Raw genomic sequence first — 22,824 nt, 5'->3', positions numbered from 1 at the left:
TGAAGACATGAGCGCATACTTATGAGCCAACACTTCTAGAGACATCTTCAGAGTCAGACAGAAGTGAACAGGTACGCATCTACAGATTTGGGGGCAGGCTTGCTAGCATTTTTTTCTCAGTACCCAGGGGCATTCTACAGGCTATGCCACCGGCAATCATTCTTCCTTTTCTTTTTTTTTGTGGTGCTATGGACTGCCGAGGCTGTCCTTGAGCCTTGGTCCTCCTGTCTCAGCCTCCCAGGTACGCACCATCAGACCCACTTTCTTACCATTCAGACCTTTAGAGACAGTAGTTGCCCCAAAGCCACAAGAGCAGACTGACAAACCCAGCACACACCAGTCTAAGGGTTAGATGAGAGCCACAACAACCCGTCCAATAAAGTCTAAGGGTTAGATGAGAGCCACAACACCCGTCCAGTAAACCCAGGAGCACCGGGCACAGTGGTGCGCACCTGTGAGGATCGCAAGTTCCAGGCCCGCTCAGCAATAGTGAGGCCCTCTTAGTGAGGCCCTGTTTCAAAGTAAGGAGTATGCGGGAGTGGTAGGGCGCACTTGTAATCCCAGCATTTGGGAGGTCGAGACCGGAAGATTGCGGTCTGCGGACAGCCTCAGTTAGTTAGTTAGTGAGATCCTCTACAACTCAGTGAGACCCGGTTTCAAAATAAAAAAAAAAAATAGGGTAGGAAGCCGGGCGTGGTGGCGCAGGCTTGTAAACCCCGCGCTTGGGAGGCTGAGACAGGAGGATTGCAGGTTCGAAGCCGGCCTCAGCTACTTAAGTGAGGCTCTCAGCAACTTAGTGAGACCCTATTTCCAAATAAAATATAAAATAGGTCTGGGAGTATAGCCCAGAGGTAGAAAGCCTCTGGGTTCCACCCCCAGTACCACAAAAAAATAAAAATAAATAAATAAATAAATAAATAAATAAATAAATAAATAAATAAAAACAGGGTAGGAGGAGTGTAGCTCGGAGGTCCAATGCCCCTGGTTCCACCGCCAGACTCATACACACAAAAAAAAGTAAGGAGTAAAAACTAGGGCTGGGGGGTGTAGCTCAGAGGTAGAATGTCCCTGGGTTCCAGCCCCAGTACGGCAAAAATAAAATGCCAGAAGAATCCACAAGAAACTCGTAACAGAAGCGATACAGTCAGAGGAGAAAAGCAAAGACTTGTAGAGCACACGGTTTTGAAAACACCAGGTCCCACCACGTGGTCTGGCTGGCCCCACACTCCCGGCCGCGGCCTCCCCAGTAGCCAGCACTATAGGCACATGTCACTGCATCTGGCTGGAAATTTTCTGTATGATTTTAACTTGCTAATGACTGCTTTTTCATAAAATGATCTTTAAAAGCAACTTGACAAGAATTACATCATTCTCTGAAGAAACCCAGGGGAAGTTTTTGGCACAGTACTTGCATCTAGTATGTATTATGGTTTTAACAACTAGTATACTTCTTTAAACAAACTTAATCTTTGTGGTAACATGCTTTCCTTAATGAGAAACTAAAATATTGTTTAATTTTAATGACAATAAATGGAAAAATGATTTTAAAAAGGTTTGTTCTTTATAAAGATTCCCTAGAACAAATCTATTTGACACAGTGATTGATGACCTGGAAAGTTAATGTCAGGAATCCCCTGGTTTTCTACCACCTCCTTCATGAGCAGTCAGTGCTGACTGCTAAGGGGGCTAACCCTCTGCTGGTGAGAACGCAACCCTCACCACGAGCACAACAGCAGCCGGGACAGACAAGGCCCAGTTCCTGGCCTGCCCTGCTGTTTTTAAGACCCTCACCTAATGGCACTGTCTTTCTGTTCTTCAAATGGCAAATCTGGGGTTAAATTACATCTACATCTACGTTTGAAACACATGATAAAACTAAGAGCGCTTTTAACAATCTCTAGAAGGGTAAAAGCACACCAATTAAGCAGCGTCCGGCTTCAGGCAAAGTTCAAAGGAACCCTCTGGTACATACCTTGAAAGGCTTGTCTCCGCTGTGGGTCAGCATGTGCCTCTGCAGCCAGCTCTGACTGGTGGACGGAGTGTTGTACACTTTACAGCCCTTCCACAAGCACACAAAGACCTGGGAAACAAGAGCCATGACTGTCATCACTGCCAGCACGGAGCCAGCCCAAGGCGACTGATCACGCACGAGGCCCTCAGTGAAAGGAGCCCAGTAACTGACGCACCAAACAGAATGCTTAATATACTGAACTTCCTGAGTATTCCTGTAAAAGACAGTTTTACAGACATATTTTAAAGATAAACTTTAATTTTTACCCTACTCCCTTAACACTACTATCCACTCATCTTCAACAAAGAACTGACAACCCGTCACGAGTGCCATGTAGAAGGAAATATATAAAATAATAAGAATGTATCTCTAGCCGGGCATGGCAGCATATGCCTGTAACCCCAGTACCTGGGAAACTGAGAAAGGAGGATTAAAGTTTCAAGGACAGCCTCGGCAGTGTAGTGACACTCTCAGCAACCCAGAGAAACCTTATCTAAAGACAAAAACAAATAAATAAAAAGGAGCAGGCATGGTGGCATGCACCCACAATCCCAGTACTTGAAAGGCAGACAGGAACCCCAGGTTTGAAGCCAGCCTCAGCAGCTTAGCAAGACCTTGTTTCAAAAATAAAAAATAATCCCACTATGATGTATGAATACAGTGCACCAATTAAAAATTAAAAAAAATAAAATAAAATAAAATTACAAAAGACTAAAAAAAAATAAATAAATAAAATAAATAAATAAAATAAAAAATAGAACTGAGGGTGAAGCTGGGAGGCAGAATGCTCCTGGGCTCACTCCACAGCACCACACACAAAGGATAAAGGGCCGGCGGTGTAGCTTAGAGCCAGAATGCCCCTAAGCTTCAATCTCCAATACCACACAATAGTCTCTACACTAGGCTTGGTAGTACATTCCTGTAATCCCAGTACCTGGGAGGCGAGACAGGAGGATCAGAGGTTCAAGACCAGCCTAAGCAACTTAGGGAGACTCAGCAACCTAGTGAGACCGTATTTCAAAACAAAAAAAAGAAAAAGGGCTGAGGGGGGGAGCTCAGAGGCACAATGCCCCTGGGTCCAATCCCTAGTTCCCCAGACACACACTTCAGATGTCTAGGAACTGGGACAATGACTAAGCAGTGATTTATGTGATTTACTTATTTATTTATTATTTATTGCGGTACTGGAGATGGAACCCAGGGGCATTCTACCTCCAAGCTACACCCCCAGCCCTATTTTTTATTCTTTATTTTGAAACAGGGTTTCACTGAATTGCGGAGGGGCTAAGTAGCTGAGACTAGCCACGAACGGGGATTCTGTCTCAGCCTCCCAAATGCTGGGATTATAAACATGCGCCATCATGCCCGGCCCTCATGTGTTTTATTTACTATGCAAGGGAACAAGCATCTATTAATTTTACATGGGAAGAAATAAAGGCCTAAAAGAGCAATGAATACAAATATGGCCAATAAATGTGATTAGATACTGTTTTCAACATCAAGAATGACTAAAAATCAAGCTATCAAATTATAATTTTTCTACTCATGAATCCTTATTATCATATGATATTATTTATTCTTATACTGTTCTATTCATAAGAATCGTTTCTAGCCAGCAGTGGTGGCACACTTGGAAGGCTCGAAGGTTCACAGCCAGCCTCGGAAACTTACCAAGACCCTCGGCAACCTAGTGAGACTCTATCTCAAAATAAAAGAGTAAAATAAAGTTGGCTGAGATACAGCTCAGGGATAGAAAGCCCCTCGGTTCTATTTCCTGTACCTTAAAAAAAAAGAAATTCTTTCAAAAAATATTTATTTATGAAGCAAGCATTAATATATTAAATTAACATGGTGGCAAAAAGAAACATTTTTCCGTTTATTTTCTGGGGCTGCAGACTGAAGCCAGGGAGCTCTACCACTCAGCTACACCCCCGGGGGCCTCTCCAGCCTTACTCTGATGCAGGGTCTCACTGGGCTGCCGGACTGGCCTCCAGCTCACACTTCTCTGCCTCCGTCACAGGTGGTGCCTGTGGGCGTGTGCCACCACGGGCGCTGGGCGTTCTAGCGCACACACCGCCTCTCAGGTCCAGCCAGCTGTGGCCGGCACTGTCCAGTACCAGCACTAACATCTCACCTTCACTCTTCCCATCATCGAAACGCCAAGTTCCTCACGGAAACTGCTCCCTAACAACTACAAGGCACCTCGAGAGGACCGCAGGCCGCTCGTCCCTAAGACCGTCGGCAGTAGCGCACACTCTGAGTACCACCACTGCACTACTGCATACAGCACGCGTCAAAGCAGCACACAAAACTGAGGGGACATCCGCAGTGAGCTGCTGGCGGAGCGCCTGCCTCACATGCGCACTGACCTGGGCTTATCCCCAGCGCATAGAAAACTTTTTCATACTTTTAAACATCGGTCTGCAGTCAAGTGTTTCTGAAGACTAGGAATAACTGGGGCCAACTTTTACCAGAAAACAAAACTGCCTCGCACAATGGTCTGATGTCCTCATCCGACAGCAAGGCTGAGAGGCTGAAAAGGCCTGGCCTAAAGCCAGGCGTGGTGGGCACACTGGTCATCCCAGCATTTGGGAGGCTGAGACAGGAGGATCACGGTTCTCAGACAGCCTCTGCTACTTAGGCCCTCTGCAACTCAGTGAGACCCTGTTTCAGAATAAAGAATTAAAAAATAGGGTAGGGGTGTAGCTCAGAGGTAGAATGGCCCTGGGTTCCACCCCCAGACCCGCAAAAAAAAAAAAAAAAAAAAAAAAAAAAGACATGGCCTAATAGGCGATCTGTACTCACCGTATGCTAATTTCTGGAAAATGCAGTGGGTGTGTGACTGCTCAAGACAAACCTAAGTAAAACTGAAAATAATACACACTGACATTTGGCCCACTCACCCTCGGCTCACCTAATCTACTTAGGATCGTCACCCCTTACCCATCACTGTGAAAGTACATGAGCAGACACAATTAAATACGTTCCTAAAGCGGGTGTGGTGCACGCTTGTAATCCCAGTACTTGGGAGGCTGACACAGGAGGATGGAGGTTCAAGGACAGCCTCAGATACTTAGTGAGACCCTTTTTCAAAATAAAGAGTAAAAAATCAGGCTGGGGATGTAGCTCAAGAGTGCCCCTGGGTTCAATCCTTAGTACTGGGGGGAAAAAAAGGCTTCTAAAAGTGTACACGTCAACCTGACCAACCAGAACTTCCTATCCAGAGAAGCTCTAGCGAGAGCCAGGAAAGGTTCATTCTCTCTCACGACTGAGCTCGGCTGTTGTGTGACAGGACTGTGCACTCACAATCCTGGAGCAAGGGCCCTAGCTGACTTCAGCTTCAGGATAACCCAGGATCCTCTAAGGAAAACCAGGACAATGCCAATTCCCAACCGTCTCCACTCAAAACAACAGAACCTTCACACACAGAGTGCTAATTCAGATAGTTCTACTTAATTTTAAAAGTCTAAATTCTCAAAATAACATATCTAGATGCAAACTAAAACTCAACACGTAAATATATCCTATTTTCATCCGATTCTACCAAGCAGGTAAAGTAATTTTTATAAATCACTTGGAAAAAATAAAGCCTACGTAAGAATAAGCCCAAATTATGTTCAGGGGGAGAAAATCCAACTAGCAGTTATAAATTAATGAACTAATGAAAAAAGGGAGTGAAAAGAGAAATGGCAAACCCACCCCTCCGCGCTGCCCGTCCACGTGCAGAGACCGGATGTGCTCGGCCAGGTCCGGGCTGCAGCTGAAGCGGGCCTGGCACTGGTCCCAGCAGCAGCTGTAGGCAAGGCTTTTGCTTGAGGACGCGGCGCTTCCGTGGCCGTTCATCATGGCTGGAGTCGAGCGCCCACTGGAAATTGTGCTGTCTACGTCCATTATGGTGCTGCTGATGCTACGGGAGAAAGAAAGAGGCCTGTCATGCCTAGACACTCACCCCCAAGGATATGGTCTTACAAATAGGCACCTGAGATGACCATGACATTCCGCCCCATGCAAATAAAGCATACCAACCACAGTCTTCCTAGAAAACAGCAATGCTTTCAAATTTTTGTTGGTAAAAATATATAAATCAGGGCAAAAAACACAACAATACCTCAAAAACAGACTTCCTCAACAACTTTTGGCTGATAAGAACTGCCCAATACCTTAGCCGACAGAACCACCCACACCATCCTCTGAACGGGTTCATCACTGCCCATCCATTCCTGTCCAAGTGCACGAATGATGAGTAACTTTCCAGTTGAGAGTAATTCAGATTCAAGTGCTATCTTTACAATAATGCGAATCACCGGGCTGTTTAATAGAGGCTGAGTTCAGCCACAGTGAAGACACTCCTCAATGCTCCCCTCCGCCAAAGGACCAATTATCCCAGGTGAAGAGAGAACAGTACAGTGTATGTACTTTTTCAAAGTACATTTATCAAATTGTAGATTAAGAAAAAAAATTAGAACTCTACATAAGCCTCCTAATTCAGGGTATAATGAGGTAAATTAACAATTGGCTAACAGGTGATAGCCCTTCACCTGTAATAAAACTGCAGCTCGTCACTGGAAAGACCATACCAAGTCTCTCCCATACTTTTAGCAAAAGTAGTAACGGTAAGAAGCAAAGCAGGCCAAGCATTTGAGAATCCCTGCAGAGTCTTGGGCTGTGGCGGAGCGCCACGGGATGGAGGTCACCGCTCGCTCGGCCGCTCCCTGGGAGCTTGGCAGCAGGGTGGGCGCTCCCTGAACCAGCTGAAAGGAAGGCGCACGCTACGCACAGCCCGCCTGGTTCCTCTCAAGTGGCTATAATGAGAAAAGGGGTTGTCAACGTACCCTACTCAACTTATGTCCCCAAAGCACTCTAAACCTGCCTTCCCAGTGGCCAACACACAGTTTGCTGGGCACCCTGCACTGCTGTAGGTGTCTGTGTCGGGCTGTATTTCCCACTGTCAAACTAATACACACCACCAGCCACTCTTCTTACAGCGCAGTGTCAACAAGCCGAGTCTATGTTAGCGCCTCTAGAATTTCAGCAGGTCTGAGACTTGCAGAAGTGGTACTGCCCGATTTCCAAGCAAGGTCCTGTAGTAAACAGCTTAAGCCTGGCTCTCTGCCATCCCAGGACATGCAGCTTGGAGGTCTTGGGCTACCGTCTAACAACCTGCTTCTTCTGAAGCCACTGTGCTCGAGATCCTGGCAAGGCCATAGGGAAAACTAGCAAGTAAGAGGCCAAGAAACGTCACTGTTCTGACCCCCTGCACTGGAGCCTTCCAGCCCAGGTCCCAGGCGAGACGGGTGAGGCAAGTCAGTAAGCAGCGAGTTTGCTTTGGTTCTCATCTGCAGTCCTGGAGAATGGAAACAGAGACGCTCTTCCACTGAGCTACATCCCAGTCCTTTACACTTTTACTTGGAGACAGGGACTAAGGAGTGAGGCTGACCTAGAACCTGCCAGCCCCTGCCTAGGCCTGCCGATCTCACCTCAGCAAGTCAGTGAGAGGTTCCCAGGACTCCAGCTGAGCCTCTAAGCTGCTCCACAGGAGACACCAAGAGGAGGAGAGCCAGCCGAGCCTGCCCAAACTGCCGGCTCAGAAGCCAAGTAATTACGGTTCTCTTTGTTTTTGTAATGCTGGGGACTGAACCCAGGGACATTCTACCTCCAAGCTCCACTCCCAGCCTTATTTTACTTTTTATTTTGAAACAGGGTCTAAGTTGCTAAGGCTGGCTATGAACCTGCAATCCTCCTGTCTCAGCCTCCCAAGCACTAGAATAAACATGTGCCACCACGCCTGGCGGAATTACTGTTTTAAACCACTAGATGTTAGGGGAGGCTGTCATACAGCCATTGGTAGAATACTGTACGTGTACCAAACCATTTAATGCTTACAACAAATGCTATCTCAGCTAACACAGCATCTCAGACAAACACAATGTGACATGACCTAAACGAATACAAGAGCAATGCCTCGAAACTTATCTGTCAACTGGCACGCTACTGTGTACTCAAAGGAAAAAATGTGAATATATTGCTGACATAACTGGTGATTCAAGGGGAATCAGAAATTTGAGGCCAACCTCAGCAATTTAGGGAGACCTCGAATCAAACAAAAAATAGAGCCAGGCAGGGCGTGCACACCTGTAATCCCAGTACTTGGGAGGCTGAGACAGAAGGATCAAAGATTCAAGGACAGCCTCAGCAACTTAGCGAGATTCCGTTTTAAAATAAAAAGTAAAATAGGGTGATGGATGTAGCTCAGAAGTTGAATGCCCCAGGTTCAATCCATAGTACCACAAAAATAAATAAATAAAATGGGCTGAGGTAAGCCAGGTGTGGTGGTGCACACCTGTAATCCCTGTACGTAGGAGACTAAAATAAGAGTACCAGGTTGGAGGACGGCTTTAGCAATGTAGCAAGATTCTCAGCCACTTAGCAAGGCCCTGTTTCAAAATAAAAAGTAAAAAGGCTGGGGGTGTAGCTTGGAATTAGGATGCCCCAGGGTTTGATCCCCAGCACCACAAAAGGGAGGAGGGGTTGGGTGTGTCTCCATAGTAGAGTACACCTGAATTTGATTCCCAATATCACAAAAACATACCAGAAAGAAAATCAACTGCGCTGATCAAGGTGGTACATGCCTGTATCAAGCTACTCAGGAGGCTGAAGCAGGAGGATCCTAAGTCTGAGACCAGCCTGAGCTACTTAGAGCCTGTCTCAAAATAAAAAGAACTGGGGAAGTAACTCAGTGGCAGAGTGCTTGCTTAGTGTTCAAAAGGTCCTGGTCAATCCCCATTACTGGGCAGGAGTAGGGGAGAAAAATTGAAACACTATACTATAAACCAAAATAACTGACAGTTTCATCTAGTGTGCATACAACACAACAGAAGCTTCTTCAGCTCTGCACATCATTAGCGCGCGCGCACGCGCACACACACACACACACACACACACACACACACAATATTTAACATCTCCATATAATTCAACATGTTTGGGCAGTTTTACTAATGAAAATTTATTAAATTTAGTTTCTGCAAGAATTAGTTTCATTTAAAAATTAATTCAAGAAGCCAGGTGTGGTGGCGCAGGCTTGTAATCCCAGCCCTTGCAAGGCTGAGACAGGAGGATCGCAGGTTCACTGCCAGCCTCAGCAACTTGTGAGGACCTCCACAACTTAGTGAGATCCTGTTTCAAAATAAAGAATAAAACAGGGCTGAGAGTGTAGCTCAGAGATAGAATGCCCCGAAATTCAATCCCCAATACTGCAAAGGAAAAAAATTAACTCAAGGTCAGTCAGAGCAAGCAATTTGGTCCTCATGTAGACATTACTCCAAATTTATCTATTTATTGTGGTACTAAGGATTAAACCCAGGAGCATTCTACCTCTGAGCAACCAGCCCGATTTTAGTTTTATTCTGAAACAGAGTTTTGCTAGGTTGATGCGTCTAACTACTTGCTGAGGTTGTGCTCAAACCTACAATCCTACTGTATCAGACTCTCAAGTCCTGAGATTACAGGCATGTGTCACCATGTCGGGCCTCCAAATTTAGAATGTAGGCCACTCCAACAGTTGTGTGCCTAGAAATATCAACATAAAATCCAACTTCAAATATTCATTCCAGGGGCAAAAGGATTGAATATTTTTGCTTATTATGGACAAATACTAAGTTATGAGCTGGTTTTAAAAAGGATTAAGATATTTAGCCAGCCTTAGATTTCTGGAACCTAGATTTGCTTTCTAAACTGCTATGGTGCTACAGGGTTTTAGGTCCATAAACTGAAAAACAATTAGGAAGAAAAGTGCAGACAAGTGCCTATTTTACTTATTGTGTCATGTGGTATGCTGTAAGCCAGCGTTCCTGCCTCCCCACTGCCCCAAGGCAGAGGAAATTCTGTTGTCTGGGGATCTGGCCCCTCAGTGCCATGAATGGCTCTGCAGCTCTCACTCAGAACAGCTCCAGGCCTCGCTGGTGCCTGGCACACAGCGCACGTGGCTCCTACTGACAAATTTACGTAGAAATGTTAAGCAAAATATATGGCTTTGTCACACTGAGAGAACCATAAAAAATTAATTAGAGGCACACTAAACATCGTTAGCCAAAACCAAGATATTATTACTATTATTACTGTAATTAGAAGCTATTATTACTGAAATTTAAAAAGCTAAGATGGATTTTGCTAATCAAGAAAAGACTGCTCCATCCCCACAATTATTTCTCTGGATAAAGACAGAAGATTTTTCTCCCCAAGACCCAGCAGCATTCACTAAATTGGCCAAAAGGGACTTGATGCAACAGTGATGACACCGTGTATGGAGAGCAAGCGGGCGAGGGAGGGAGGACGGGGCGCAGCCTCCGCCACTGCACTGGGCACAGCCTGGGCATGGCTTCCGTCCCAGTCTGCAGCCCTTGGAGAGAGCGGAGCAGCATTCCACCCACAGTTCATCTTGCCTAGCAGAGCAGCAGCGATTATCTGCACAAAGACACAACAGTAGAAACATCCTCCTTCAATACAGCCACACAAAAAGGAGTGATGATGTACTTAAGATTTCCAGAAGAAAAGTATATGGCAAAGAGAGCATATAAAACATCTGCTATGAAAGACAACACCCATTTTATAAAGAAGCAATTGGTTTTTAAAGTCATTGTTAAGACATGAAGATGATTTTAGTAAACATGTTAATGACAAGAAAGACTACAGTAATATTCAACACTTCAAAACACATACTCAGGTGACTAATTTCCAAGATAAATTTAAAACATTAAAAACTGTATTGCCAAGACAAGCATGCTGGTACATGCCTATAATCCCAGTACTTAAAAGGCTGAGACAAGAGATCGCAGGTTCCAGGCCAGCCTTGGCAATTCAGCAAGACCCTGTTTTGAAATAAAAAATAAAATAGGACTAGTGATGTAGTTCAGAGGTAGAATGCCTCTGGCTTCAACCTCTAGTACAAAAAGGAAAAAAAAAATTATTGGCAATTCATCCACTCTCATTACTTAAAAAAAAAAGTATAAGCCGTGAGTAATGGCACACACTTGTTTTGTTTTGTTTTTGTGGTACTGGGGGGGTTCCTGGAAACCCTTCTACCTCCGGGCTACCCTCCCAGACCTATTTTTATATTTTTATTTAGAAAAAAGGTCTCTTAAACCAGCGAGGCTGGCTTCAAACCTCTGCAATCCTCCTGTCTCCACCTCCCACGTGCAGGGCTTACAAGCATGTGCCACCACGTCCAGCTTGACACACACTTGAAATCCCAGCATTTGGGAGGCTGAGACAGAAAGATGGTGGTCTGCAGCCAGCCTCAGCTACTTAGTGAGGCCCTTTGCTAAACATTGAGACCCTGTTTCAAAGTAAAGAATAAAAAATAGGGCTGGGTATATAGCTCAGAGGTAGACTGCCCCTGGGTTCTATCCCCAGTACCACCAAAAAAAAAAAAAAAAAAAAAAAAAAAAAAAAAAAATATATATATGAAAGAGAATTTACAAATTAGAAATGAAATAGTAAGCCAGGCGTGGTGGTGTACACTTGTAATTCCAGTACTTAGGAGGCTGAGACAGCAGGATCACAGGTTCTTGGCCAGCCTCATTAACTTGTGAGGCCCTCTGCAACTTAGTGTGACTATTTCCAAATAAAGAATAAAATAGAGCTGGGGTTATAGCTTAAACACAGAATGCTCCTGGGTTCAATCCCAAGAAAGAATGGAAGGAAGGAAGGAAGGAAGGAAGGGAGGGGCGTGCATACTGGGCATGGTGGCACACACATGTAATCCCAGTACTTGAAAGGCTGACACAGGAGATCAAAGGTTTGAGACCAGCCTCAGTAAGTTAGGGAGATATTGTTGGGTGGGGCAGGTGTAGAATTGTAACTCAGTGGTAGAGAATTCCTGGATTCAATCCCCACCATCATAAGGAGAAGGGTAAATGCTTTTGCTGAAAATTACCAATATCTTTCTTGCTCTTATTTTACAGAGAAGAAAGTATCTCCTATGAATTTAAAGTGTATTAACAAAAGACTTTCTGCCTGGCTGGCCCTGGACACGTGACTCTTCAGCCCACACTCCCGAGTAGCTGGGATGACCATAGGCACGTGCCACCGGGCCTTGCTAGAGAACTTCATTCAGAAGTGATAAGCAACTTAGTAAGGACACAGGAAGGAGCCGGCTTCTCTTCCTTCCCCACCCCAGCCCAGCCCAGGTCTCTCCAGCGCACTGCTCCCACGCCTAATTCCGATCAGGTCCAATCTTTTCCTGTCTACCTTTGTCAACTATTAATTTTCCTGTAACACTTTCGTCATCCATACAAAATACACTGACGAACATGTAAAACACGCATCAAGCGCTGCCCTGGGCAGCAGGCAGAACCCGTCAAGGAGGCAGGCCCCTGTTCTTGGAGCTCAGTCTAGCAGGAGGAAAAGCAAAGAGATGCCCAAACCATAGTAAGGGCAGTGAAGCGCTCAACCAACTGGCAATACGTCTACCAAGGACCAGGGCAGATGGGACGCTTAAGGCACGACCGGAAGGCGACCAGCAACTGAAGGGACGGCGGCTGGGAGGAGACCGACCGGGCCGCACCGCACCCGCGCAGCGTCACTGTCACCCCAACTGCCCAGTCCCAGGGCGGCTCCTCCGGCCCAGGCGGGCGGCTCTGCCCATCCCGCCTGCAAGTTAGCTTCAGTTACACTTCCTCTGCTCTCTTCAGCACTGAGCTAAGCCGGGCTGGATTTGCAGCTCAGCACAGAGCACTTCCCAGCACACAGAAAGCCCCGATGACACCCAGCCTCAGGCACCCAGACGACTTCCATCTGACCCTAATTGCAGCCTCTGCACCAAATCGCTTTTCCCTTTGCAGTTCAACAGTCCAATCCTGGGCCTCACCTTGAACAATGACTACACAGCACTTTCTAGTGCTAACTCTAATGCACGGTCACAGATGATAGAGGGGGAAAACACGAAATAACCCAATCGTCTATGTAACCTTGTCATTAAAAACGAAGTATCTGGAGAGATACCATCACTAAACACCAGCATATTTCTCCCAGGGATTTTTTTTTTCTTTCCTGTACTGCGATGGAACCCAGGGGCACTCTTACTTCTGAACTACACTCCCAGCCCCATTTTTTATTCTTTATTTTGAAACTGGGTCTAAGCTGCAAAGGGTTTCACTAAGTAGCTGAGCCTGGCCTCAAACCTGCAATGCTCCTGTCTCAGCCTCCCAAGTAATAGAATTACAAGTGTGCGCCACCAGGCCTGGCTGAGCCCAGGGGCATTCTACCTCCAAGCTACACCTCAGCTTTTTATTTGGAGATGGGTCTGGATAAACTGCTGACACTGTCCTCAAACCTGCCATCCTCCTGTCTCGGCCTCCCAAGTACTGGGATTACAGGTGTGCGTCCCCACACTCAGTGAAACCCTGTTTAAAATAAAAAGGGCTTGGGAAAGTAGGCCACTTGCCTGGCATGCATAAGACCCCGGGTTCGACCACCAACACTAAAAATAAAAAAGCCGACTGATGTGGATTTATAATGAAATCACATGGCCCGCCATGTCCGTCTACAGGCTCACTTGCAGATAGCTCTGACCTGGACCTGTGCCGAGTCCTGCCGAATCCCTGGCACCTAGGGCAGCACCTGGCACTTAGTGGGGCCTCAACCTATCTGTCCAAAGTAAACAGTTATGCAGCGAATACATGAAATGCCACCCATATGAAAATCTTAGTGATAAAAACTATTACTGTCCGCTCTTACGAAGGAGACCTGAGGAAGTAAGCCACTAGAGAAGTCCCATTGAGCTGAGGTCCCACCATTCCCAAGGCACAGCGGGGGTACAAGGACCTATGCAAGCAAAACTCTCCTCCTCTCCTGACCGCAGAAATGCCAGATTCCAAGCTATTCTACATCCCTCCAACTACAGATAAGAACCACCAGGAGGGCATGAATAGGAATGAAAGCGGTAAGGAAATTAAAGCCAGACCTAAGTGGGTGTGGTGGGCATGCCTGTGACCCCAGCAGCTCTAGAGATCAAGTTCAAGGCCACTAGCAAGATCCTGCCTCAAAGACAAACTAAAAAGGGCTGGAAGCAGCTCAGTGGCAGCACTGGAAGGAGAGGTGTCGCCGCCTGAGCAGACATGCGTGGGTCACACAGGAGCACTGGGCCTCCTGGAGAGACTGGCTGCTGCCCTGCGGACGCAGGTCCTCAGAGCGAGCACTCGAAAGGCACCTCCTGCCCCACTGCAGACCTAACAAAAACTTCACTCCAACCCAGCGAGGCCCTGAGCCTCCAACTTGCTAAATCGGGGAAATCTGTTATCCAGGAATAATAACTAACTTAACAGGCAAGGTGTCGATGGAGTCTTTCTGTTCAGAGTCAAAGCTATGGCAAAAACCAACGCCTTGGAGTCAAACGTCTAGAACTACGTGCAGCACAGACGGAGTGGGAAGCATCCCACCCTCCTAATCAGGAAAGCCCTGCACACAGGGACATCCATGTGGTAGCACCCAGCACACACGCAGGATTCCAACTGGCCCGCCAACCTGGCCTGAAGTTCCTTTAGAGTAAAATGGCTCCTGAGAACCTCTCCACTAAAGGACAACCTTTAAATGTGTGCTGCTTTTAACTGTCCAGGTTTCATTTTTAGCCGAGTCAAATCTTCCTTAACTAAGAGTTCTGTTTCCAATTAAAAACTGAGAAAGATGACAAGTTCTTTTCCAGGTAGGCACAGTGGCACACGCCCGCAATCCCAGTACATAGGAGCTGGGACAGGAGCACTACAAGTTCAAGGACAGCCTCAGCAGGCAGCAAGACTGTCATCAACCTAGTGAGACTCTGTTTCAAAATAAAAATAAAATAGGGCCAGGGTTGCAGCTTGGAGGTAGAATGCCCCTGGGCTCAGTTCCCAGTACCAAAAAAAAAAAGATCGTTTTCTTAAATTTCATCAAAATAAAGGATGAGCTGGGCTAAATGGCACACACCTATAATTGGTCTTACATGGGAGGCTGAGGCCACAGTATCACAAGTTTGAGGGCAGCCCCAGCAGCCCAGCAAGAACCTGCCCTGATGGTGGGGCATTCACTAGAACCACTTCTGTATTTCTATCTTTAAAAAAAAAAAAAAAAAAAAGAACCTGCCCTGAAGTATTTTTAAAAAGAGGCTGGAGATGAGAGGTAGAACCCATGCTCACTAGCATGTGCTGGCATCGCACTTAGACCCAGTACCACAAAAAAAAAATAAGAAAAGGAATGGCATTGGATTGACCACTGGCAGCCACTGTGGAGCTGAGAGGGCACCTTGAGGAGTCTTAGCATGAAATAGGGACAAAAGATCTTTCTAAGAAGTGTTTTACTGCTTCAGCCAGAGGCCTTTAGTGAGTCTCGACAGTGACCTCAACCAGCACTGTTCTAGTTTTAAGCTTACCTTCAATACTAGAAAAACATCTTCCTGCTGGGTACACTTGCAATCTCAGTACTCAGGCAACTGAGAAGGGGTTTGCAGGTTTAAGGACAGCATCAACAATTTATTTACTTACCTATTTATTTTAGTACTGGGGATGGAACCCAGGGGCTTTCTACCTCCAGGCTACACTCCCAGACCTTTTTGTATTTTATTTGGAAACAAGGTCTCACTAAATGGCTGAGAGCCTCACTAAGTAGCTGAGGCTGATTTCAAACCTGTGTGATCCACCTGTCTCAGCCTCCCAAGTACTGGGATTGCAAGCATGCGCCACCACGCCCAGCTCAGCCTCATCCATTTAGAGACCCTGTTTCAAAAAAATATTAAGACAGGACTAGGGATGTGGCTCAGAAGTAGAATGCCCCTGGGTTCAATTTCCAGTACCATATGCAAAAAAATATCTTCCTAATCCCATTGCTAGGACACTGGGGAATAAAAGCAAATTTTGTTAACATCAGAGCAATCTATGCCTCAGAATTTAAACTCTGAGGGCTGAGAGTCCAAACAGACCACAAAATGTTTTGTAAAAGCCCATGTCATTTGCTGACCATTAGCTTCCACACTACATAACTTTCCCGATTAACCTCCGATGCTTACATATACACCTGATACCCAGGTTTACCCAAATATGTTGGTAAGAGTAACTGAAAGTGATCTCAGCTTGATTTTTTTTCTGTCTGGTACTGAGGGTTGAACCCAGGGTCATTCTATCACTGAACTACAACCCCAGCCATTTGATGTTTTCTTGTCAGACAGGATCTCAATTCCTGCCCAGGCTGCCTTGAACTTGCAATCTTCCCGCCTCAGTCTCCTAAGTAGTAGAGCTAGGACTATAGATAGGCATGCACCACACTAGGCTCATTTAAGTTTTTCAATATAAGTCATGATTTATATTCTAACTGGAAGAAAACATAATATAAAAATAAAGACAATCACAAAATAAAGGTTAATTCCAGTACTCGGGAGGCCGAGACAGGAGGACCACAGGTTCAAAGCCAGCCTCGGCAACTCAGCAATCTAGTGAGACCCTGTTTCCAAATAAGATATAAAACCAGGCAGAGCCGGGCATGCTGGTGCACACCTGTAATCACAGCACTTGAGAGGCTGAGACGGGAGGACCACAGTTTGTGGACAGCCTCAGCTCTGTAGTGAGGCCCTTTACAACTCAGTGAAACCCTGTTCCAAAATAAAGAATAAAAAATAGAGCTGGGGACATAGCCAGGAGGTAGAATGCCCCTGGGTTCCAACCCCAGTACCACAATAAATAAATAAGTAAATAAATAAATAAATAAATAAATTCTATAGGGACTTCAAGTTCTAAAATTCTATTAAAAACTAATTTATTACTTGAAACTAAAGTCATGCCTTCTATTTTCTTACAATTAACTTTTTAATATATGTTAAGAGCAAGCGGGGCATTTAATTACTATTTGGATGATCCGTTTAGTCAACAAATATTTCTTAAGTTATTTCCTTAAAGATTTTTATATATTAGAAAATGGAAACAAGCCGGGCACGGTGGCGCACGCTTGTAATCCCCGCGCTTGGGAGGCTGAAGACAGGAGGATCGTGTATGTTCGAAGCCAGCCTCAGCTACTCAGTGAGGCTCTCAGCAACTTAGTGAGACCCTGTTTCCAAATAAAATATAAAATAGGTCTGGGAGTGTAGCCCAGAGGTAGAAAGCCTCTGGGTTCCACCCCCAGTACCACCAAAAAAAAAAAAAAAAAAAAAAGAAAATGGAAACAAAAGGAAATATGATAAAACAACTTTTTTCAAAGCCAACAGCCTCAAAAATTAACTGAAAACATATTAACTTTTCTAAAATATCTAAGTGTAAGTAAAAGAAAAGCCAGTTTCTTGTACTGAGGACTGAACCTCCAAGCAACACTCCCTGCCCTATTTTAATTTACCTGCAATCCTCCTGTCTCAACCTCTCAAGTACCAGAATTACAGGAATGCAATGCCACGACCAGGGAAAAGCTAACTTTCAGTGGTCTTACATTGCAAATTATCCCAAGAAAACCATCTTTACTATCAAAGTAAAAGTATAATTACTTAACTTTAAGATTTTCTATATTAATCAAAATAAGCATGCTTATAGATTTACACATATTGAATAACTTTCTCCTGAAAATAATCAATGCTTTTTCTACCAAGTGTCATTTTGTATTAGTCACTTTTCACTACCCAACACTACTAATGTATGTAAGTACATACATGTGAGATCATAAACTCAAACTCTACGTCTGTGTCTGTCTTCAAAAGCAGCACTAAGCCAGGCGTGGTGGCACTCGCTCGTTAACCCCAGTACTTAGGACACGGAGACAGCAGGATCCGGATTTGCGGGCAGCCTCAGCTATGTAGTGAGGCCCTTTGCAACTCTGTGAGACCCTGTTTCAAAAATAAAGAATAAAAAATCAGTCTGAGGGTGTAGTTCGGGTAGAATGCACCTGGGTTCAATCCCCAGCACCACAAAGAAAAGAAAAAAGTGGCACTAACTACACTGGCTAGGAGGGCGATGCATGCTCGTAATTCCAGTACTTGGGAGGCTGAGATAGGAGGATCTCAGGTTCAAGACCAGCCTCAGCAAATTATCAAGACTCTCAGCAACCTAGCAAGACAGTTTCAAAACAAAAAAAAAAATCAAAAGGGCTGGGGATGTGGGTAGGAGGTAGAATGACTCTAGGTTCAATCTCCAGTACTACTCCCAAAAAGTATGTATGGTTATAAAGTTTTAATTTTATTTGGACTGTAACACCAACATCTTACTCTTTACTCTGAGATATGTAAAAAACAGACATGCAAATGAACACCTAACAAAGATCAAATTAAACCAAAATTCCACTTGCTGAAATATTGAGCAACAATTATCTTTTGAAGGGATGTAGAGACGTTAAAGGAAAACAAAACTATGTGAGACCCCTACTACCTGTTACCAAAGGTGACTGCAGAGATGTGAGACCAGTGTTCAGACCCAGCTACACTGTCCAGGCCACACTTACTGCTTTGAGGGGCACTCAAGTCGCTTCTACGTTTATTAAGTGGAAGTCAAAACACTACCTACCTGTACCAGGGCTGAGGAAGACATGGAGACATTTAAACTCCGCAGCGCTAGGCAAACGCGTGTGCACACGCACATGTGCTTAAGGTAGGAAAACAGAAAACCGTGGTAGATGCTGACTGGGTAAAGTCAACTTTCAAATGTAGGGCCATCAACAAAAGATGGGAGTAAATGCTAAAAAGCACATGCTCTGCTATGCAGATCACACCGCTTTTCAAGGTTCTTAATCTTCTTGTATACTTCTCTACGTTTATACTGTTCATAATTTTTCTAAGGCTGAGTAGTCTATTTTACCCTGTTTGAGATATTTTCTTAACTAGACATTAAAGTAAATGTCGAAGCTTAATGTTAGATTTTCAAAATATCAGGCCATTTGTGTTCATTGTAGTATTATCTGTAAAGTATCAGTCAAAAATCAAAATTCCTAGAACTTTAGAATGTTTGAACTTTTTTTTTTTTTTGCAGAACTGGAGTTTGAACCCAAGAGCATTCTACCTCTGAGCTACACCCCCAGCCCTATTTTATTCATTTTGAAACAGGATCTCACTAAGTTGTAGAGGGCCTCACTAAATAGCTGAGGCTAGCCGCCTGCAAAAGTTCCTTTATCAGTCTCCCAAGTACTGGGATGATAAGCACACCACCACACCCAGCCAGAACACTTAAACTTTTAAATCAAATTCACAAACTTAAAAATTCTACTACAAGCCAGGGGTGGTGGCACATACTTGTAATCCCAGCATTTGGGAGGCTGAGACAGGAGGATCTTAGTTGGTGGACAGCCCCGGCTACTTAGTGAGGCCCTCTGCAACTCAGTGAGACCCTGTTTCAAAATAAAAAATGCCAGACACGGTGGCACACGCTTGTAATCCCAGCATTCTGAGGCAGAGACCAGCTACTGAGGTTCACCGACTGCCTCAGCTACTTAGCAAGGCCCTTTGCAACTTAGTGAGACTGTCTCAAAAATAAAAAGACCGAAAAAATAGGGCTGGGAGGTGTAGCTCAGAGGTAGACTGCCCCTGGGTTCCATCCCCAGTACCACAAAAAAAAAAAAAAAAAAAAAAAAGACTAAAAAATAGGGCTGGAGTGTAGCTAGAGATAAAATACCCCTGGGTTCCATCTCCAGTGACACACACACACACACACACACACACACACACACAAGTAAAAATAGGGCCAGGGGTGATGCTAAGAGGTAGAATGCCCCTGGATTAAAAAAATTTTTTACTGCACATCAGAACTTTTAGTGGAAGACTGAGACTAGAGGACTGAAGGCAGGAGGCCAGCCTCAATTTCAGGCTGGTTGTAGCTTGGAGGCGGAATGACTGTTGGCTCAATCCCCAGTAGCACAATTTCTAAAAAAGAAAAACCAGCTACTTAAAGTAGGAAGTTTCCTGCCGGGCGTGGTGGTGCACGCTTGTAGTCCCTGCACTTGGGAGGCAGAGACAGGAGGATGGGGCAGGCTTAAGAGACCCTGTTTCCAAATTTTAAAAAGTATAAAAATAGGTCTGGGAATGTAACCCAGAGGTAGAAGGGTTTCCAGGAACCCCAGTACTACAAAAAAAAATAAATGTATGAAGTTTCCTAAAGTTCAAAAGTAACCATAGTGACTGAGATGGACTATTACAATACATTCATTAAATGTTCCAAAAAGCTGGGGTCATTTTTGTCATACTATTCCCTTCAGACACCTTCCTAATACAGGACTTTTAAGTGTGATCAACTAGAACCACGACTATCACGTTGAAATACCACAATATAATAAAGATTCTAAGCCAGGGGTGGTGGTGCAGGCTTGTTAATCCCAGTACTTAGGGAGGATGAGACTGGAGGATTGCAGGTTCGAGGTCAGCTTCAGAAACGTAGTGAAACCTTGTTTCGAAATAAGGTGGGAGTATAACTCAGAGGTAGAATGCTCCTGGGTTCCATCAGTGGCACCCCCGCCCCCCAAAAAAGATTCCAGGCCACAATTTCATGTTTCACCTTTCTAACTGTACTTTGGTACCATTAAGATTCTCTCAGACCCTGCAAAGCCAAAGGACGTCAACTCACTCATCCTTTTCCACGAGGATTTTTTAGATGTTTTGAACTTTCTCCCAGTTCAAACTTTCTTGTGTGCTTTGAGCCAGACAAGAAAAACGAGAATCACGGTGGGGGTCACCGCCGTGCGGGAGATTCCGGAGGCAGTGACCAAAATAACTTAAAATAGCCCTTTTTTTCCTCCTTCTGAGTCCGACCGACGGAAGCCTAGTACCTCCGAGAAGCTACACCCCCAACCCTTTTTCGGTTTTTGTTCTGCGGTAGTGGGGATGCGAGGGGGGGGGCATTCTACCTCCGAGCAACACCCCAGCCCCATTTTCTATTCTTCAGTGTTGAAGCAGGGTCTCACTGAACTGCAAGGGGCCTCACCCCGTCCTAGGCGAGGCTGCGATCCTCCCGTCCCAGCCTCCCCGGCGCTGGGGCTGGAGTCCCTGCTGGGACCGGGACCGGGTCCTCCCTCCCTCCCTCCCTCCACCGCGGCGCCTCCCGGGTTTCCTCAAGTGGAGCGGCCGTCGGGGGGCCGCGGGGCTTCCTCCCCGCGCCCGCCAGCCATGTTGGCCCGCCGGCCCGCGGCCTGACCTGTCCTCCGAGTCCATGCGGCTCAGCGGCTCGCCGTCCGACGACATCTCCAGGCTGCCCCGCCGGCCGCCCGCCGCCGCGCCGCCGCCGCCGCCGCCCGTGCCGTAGCCCTCGTCGCCCGCGCTCGACACCACGCTGCTGCTGCTGCTGCCGCCGCCGCCGCCCGCCGCGCCCTTGCGGCCCTGCGCGCCCGCCGCGCCGCCGCCCGGGCTCAGCGAGCGCGCCTCGTCGCCGCTGCTGCCGCCGCTGCCCGCCAGGCTCTCGGCGCCGCTCTCCTCCTCCGCGTCGTCGTCGTCGTCGTCGTCGTCCTCGCCCGCCTGGCTGGCGCTCTCGGGGCTGGGCTCCGACATGCCGCCGCCCGCGCCCGCGCCCGCCGCGCCGCCGCCCGCGCCCGTCAGCAGCAGCGCCGCCACCGCCTCGGCCTCCGCCTCCTCCTCCTCGTCGTCGTCGTCGTCGTCGTCCCCGGCGCGCGCCGCCGCCGCCGCCGCCGCCGCCATCGCCGCGCCGGGGCTGGCGGGGGGCGGCGGGCTCAGGCGGGACAGCTCCTCCAGGTCGGCCATGTCGGCGAGCGCGGCGGCCATGGCGGGCCTGCGCCTCCTCCGCCTCCGCCGCCGCCGCCGCCGCCGCCGCCCAGACGCCCCGAACCCCGCCGCCGCCGCAGAGCGGGAGGAGGGCCCGCCAGCTGCGTCAGCCGCCACACGCGCTACGGGGCCCGCGCGGGGACAGCCGCGCTCGCACGCGGACTGCGCAGCGCGCCTGCGCAGCGCGGCCACGCCCACCGCGCGCCACGCCCACCCGCGCCGCCGCTGCGCCACGCCCACCCCGCGCCCGCGCTGCGCCACGCCCACCTGCGTGCCCACCCTACGCCACGCCCACCTCGCCGGCTCCACCCAGGCGCGGCCGCCGGGGCTCCCGCAGGGTCTGCGCGCCCGCCGGTTTTCCCGGCCCCGCGTCCCCTCGGTGGGCGGCTTACAAGGACCTAAAGCCGGCCAGAGCTGGCCGGCGTGCAGGCGCGCGCTTGTCATCCCAGCATTCGGGAGGCTGAGATGGGAGGATCTGGGTTCGCGGACAGCCTCAGCTACTTAGTGAGGCCCTCCGCAACTCAGTGAGCCTGCCTGTTTCCAGAGAATAAAAAATAGGGCAGCGGGTGTAGCTCAGAGGTAGAATGCCCCTGAGTTCAACCCCCAGTTACACAACATAAATAAATATAAAAAGTAGAATAGGGCTGGGGTAGCGCTCAGAGAGAGAATGCCCCCAGATTCCATCCCCAGTGCCACAAAAAAATAGATAAATAAAAGTAAATAAAAACTAGTTGGGGTGTATTCTACCCCAACCCTATTTTGTTTTTTATTCCCAAACAGGACCTCACCAAACTCCTGAGAGCCTGGCTAAGTTGCGGGGGCTGGCCTTGAACCTGCAATCCTCCTGTCTCCACCTCCCAAGTACTGGGATTACAAGTGTGCGCCACCACCACGGCCGGCTCTTGCAGGTGTTTTTGCAGATGGAGGCCCTGCCCCGGGTGAGACTGTAGTTGAGGAATAGCTGTGCCCCTGGGCTGGAGGCGGCTGGCCAGGAGCCTGCGGGACCTCCCGACCGCGGGCGTGCACCAGGACAGTGAGGGGCCGGGCGGTTGCCCTGGGCCGGCCTCGGGCTGCGGTGCGGCCACTGGCACACAGGGCCCAGCCCAGCTCAGCCAGA

At 47.4% G+C, this 22,824-nt stretch overlaps 1 protein-coding gene across 2 annotated transcripts in view; it reads right to left on the bottom strand.

Moving 5' to 3' along the window:
• Positions 1 to 21,707, bottom strand: part of AEBP2 (AE binding protein 2) — a gene marked incomplete at both ends in the record, with an annotated part of 40,578 nt that extends 18,871 nt beyond the window's left edge. For both annotated transcript variants that reach the window (XM_080705848.1, XM_080705849.1), the window contains 3 exons: positions 1,973 to 2,080; positions 5,711 to 5,918; positions 21,127 to 21,707. In XM_080705848.1, the coding sequence (XP_080561974.1) occupies positions 1,973 to 2,080; positions 5,711 to 5,918; positions 21,127 to 21,707 (897 nt within the window). The remainder of the gene's footprint in view (positions 1 to 1,972; positions 2,081 to 5,710; positions 5,919 to 21,126) is intronic.
• Positions 21,708 to 22,824: the final 1,117 nt, after the last annotated feature.

Source organism: Muscardinus avellanarius (genome assembly GCF_963383645.1).
Source record: "Muscardinus avellanarius genome assembly, chromosome: 11".
Lineage (NCBI taxonomy): Eukaryota > Metazoa > Chordata > Mammalia > Rodentia > Gliridae > Muscardinus > Muscardinus avellanarius.
Note: the sequence above shows the minus strand (reverse complement) of the source record. Positions and strands in the feature narration are given on the sequence as shown.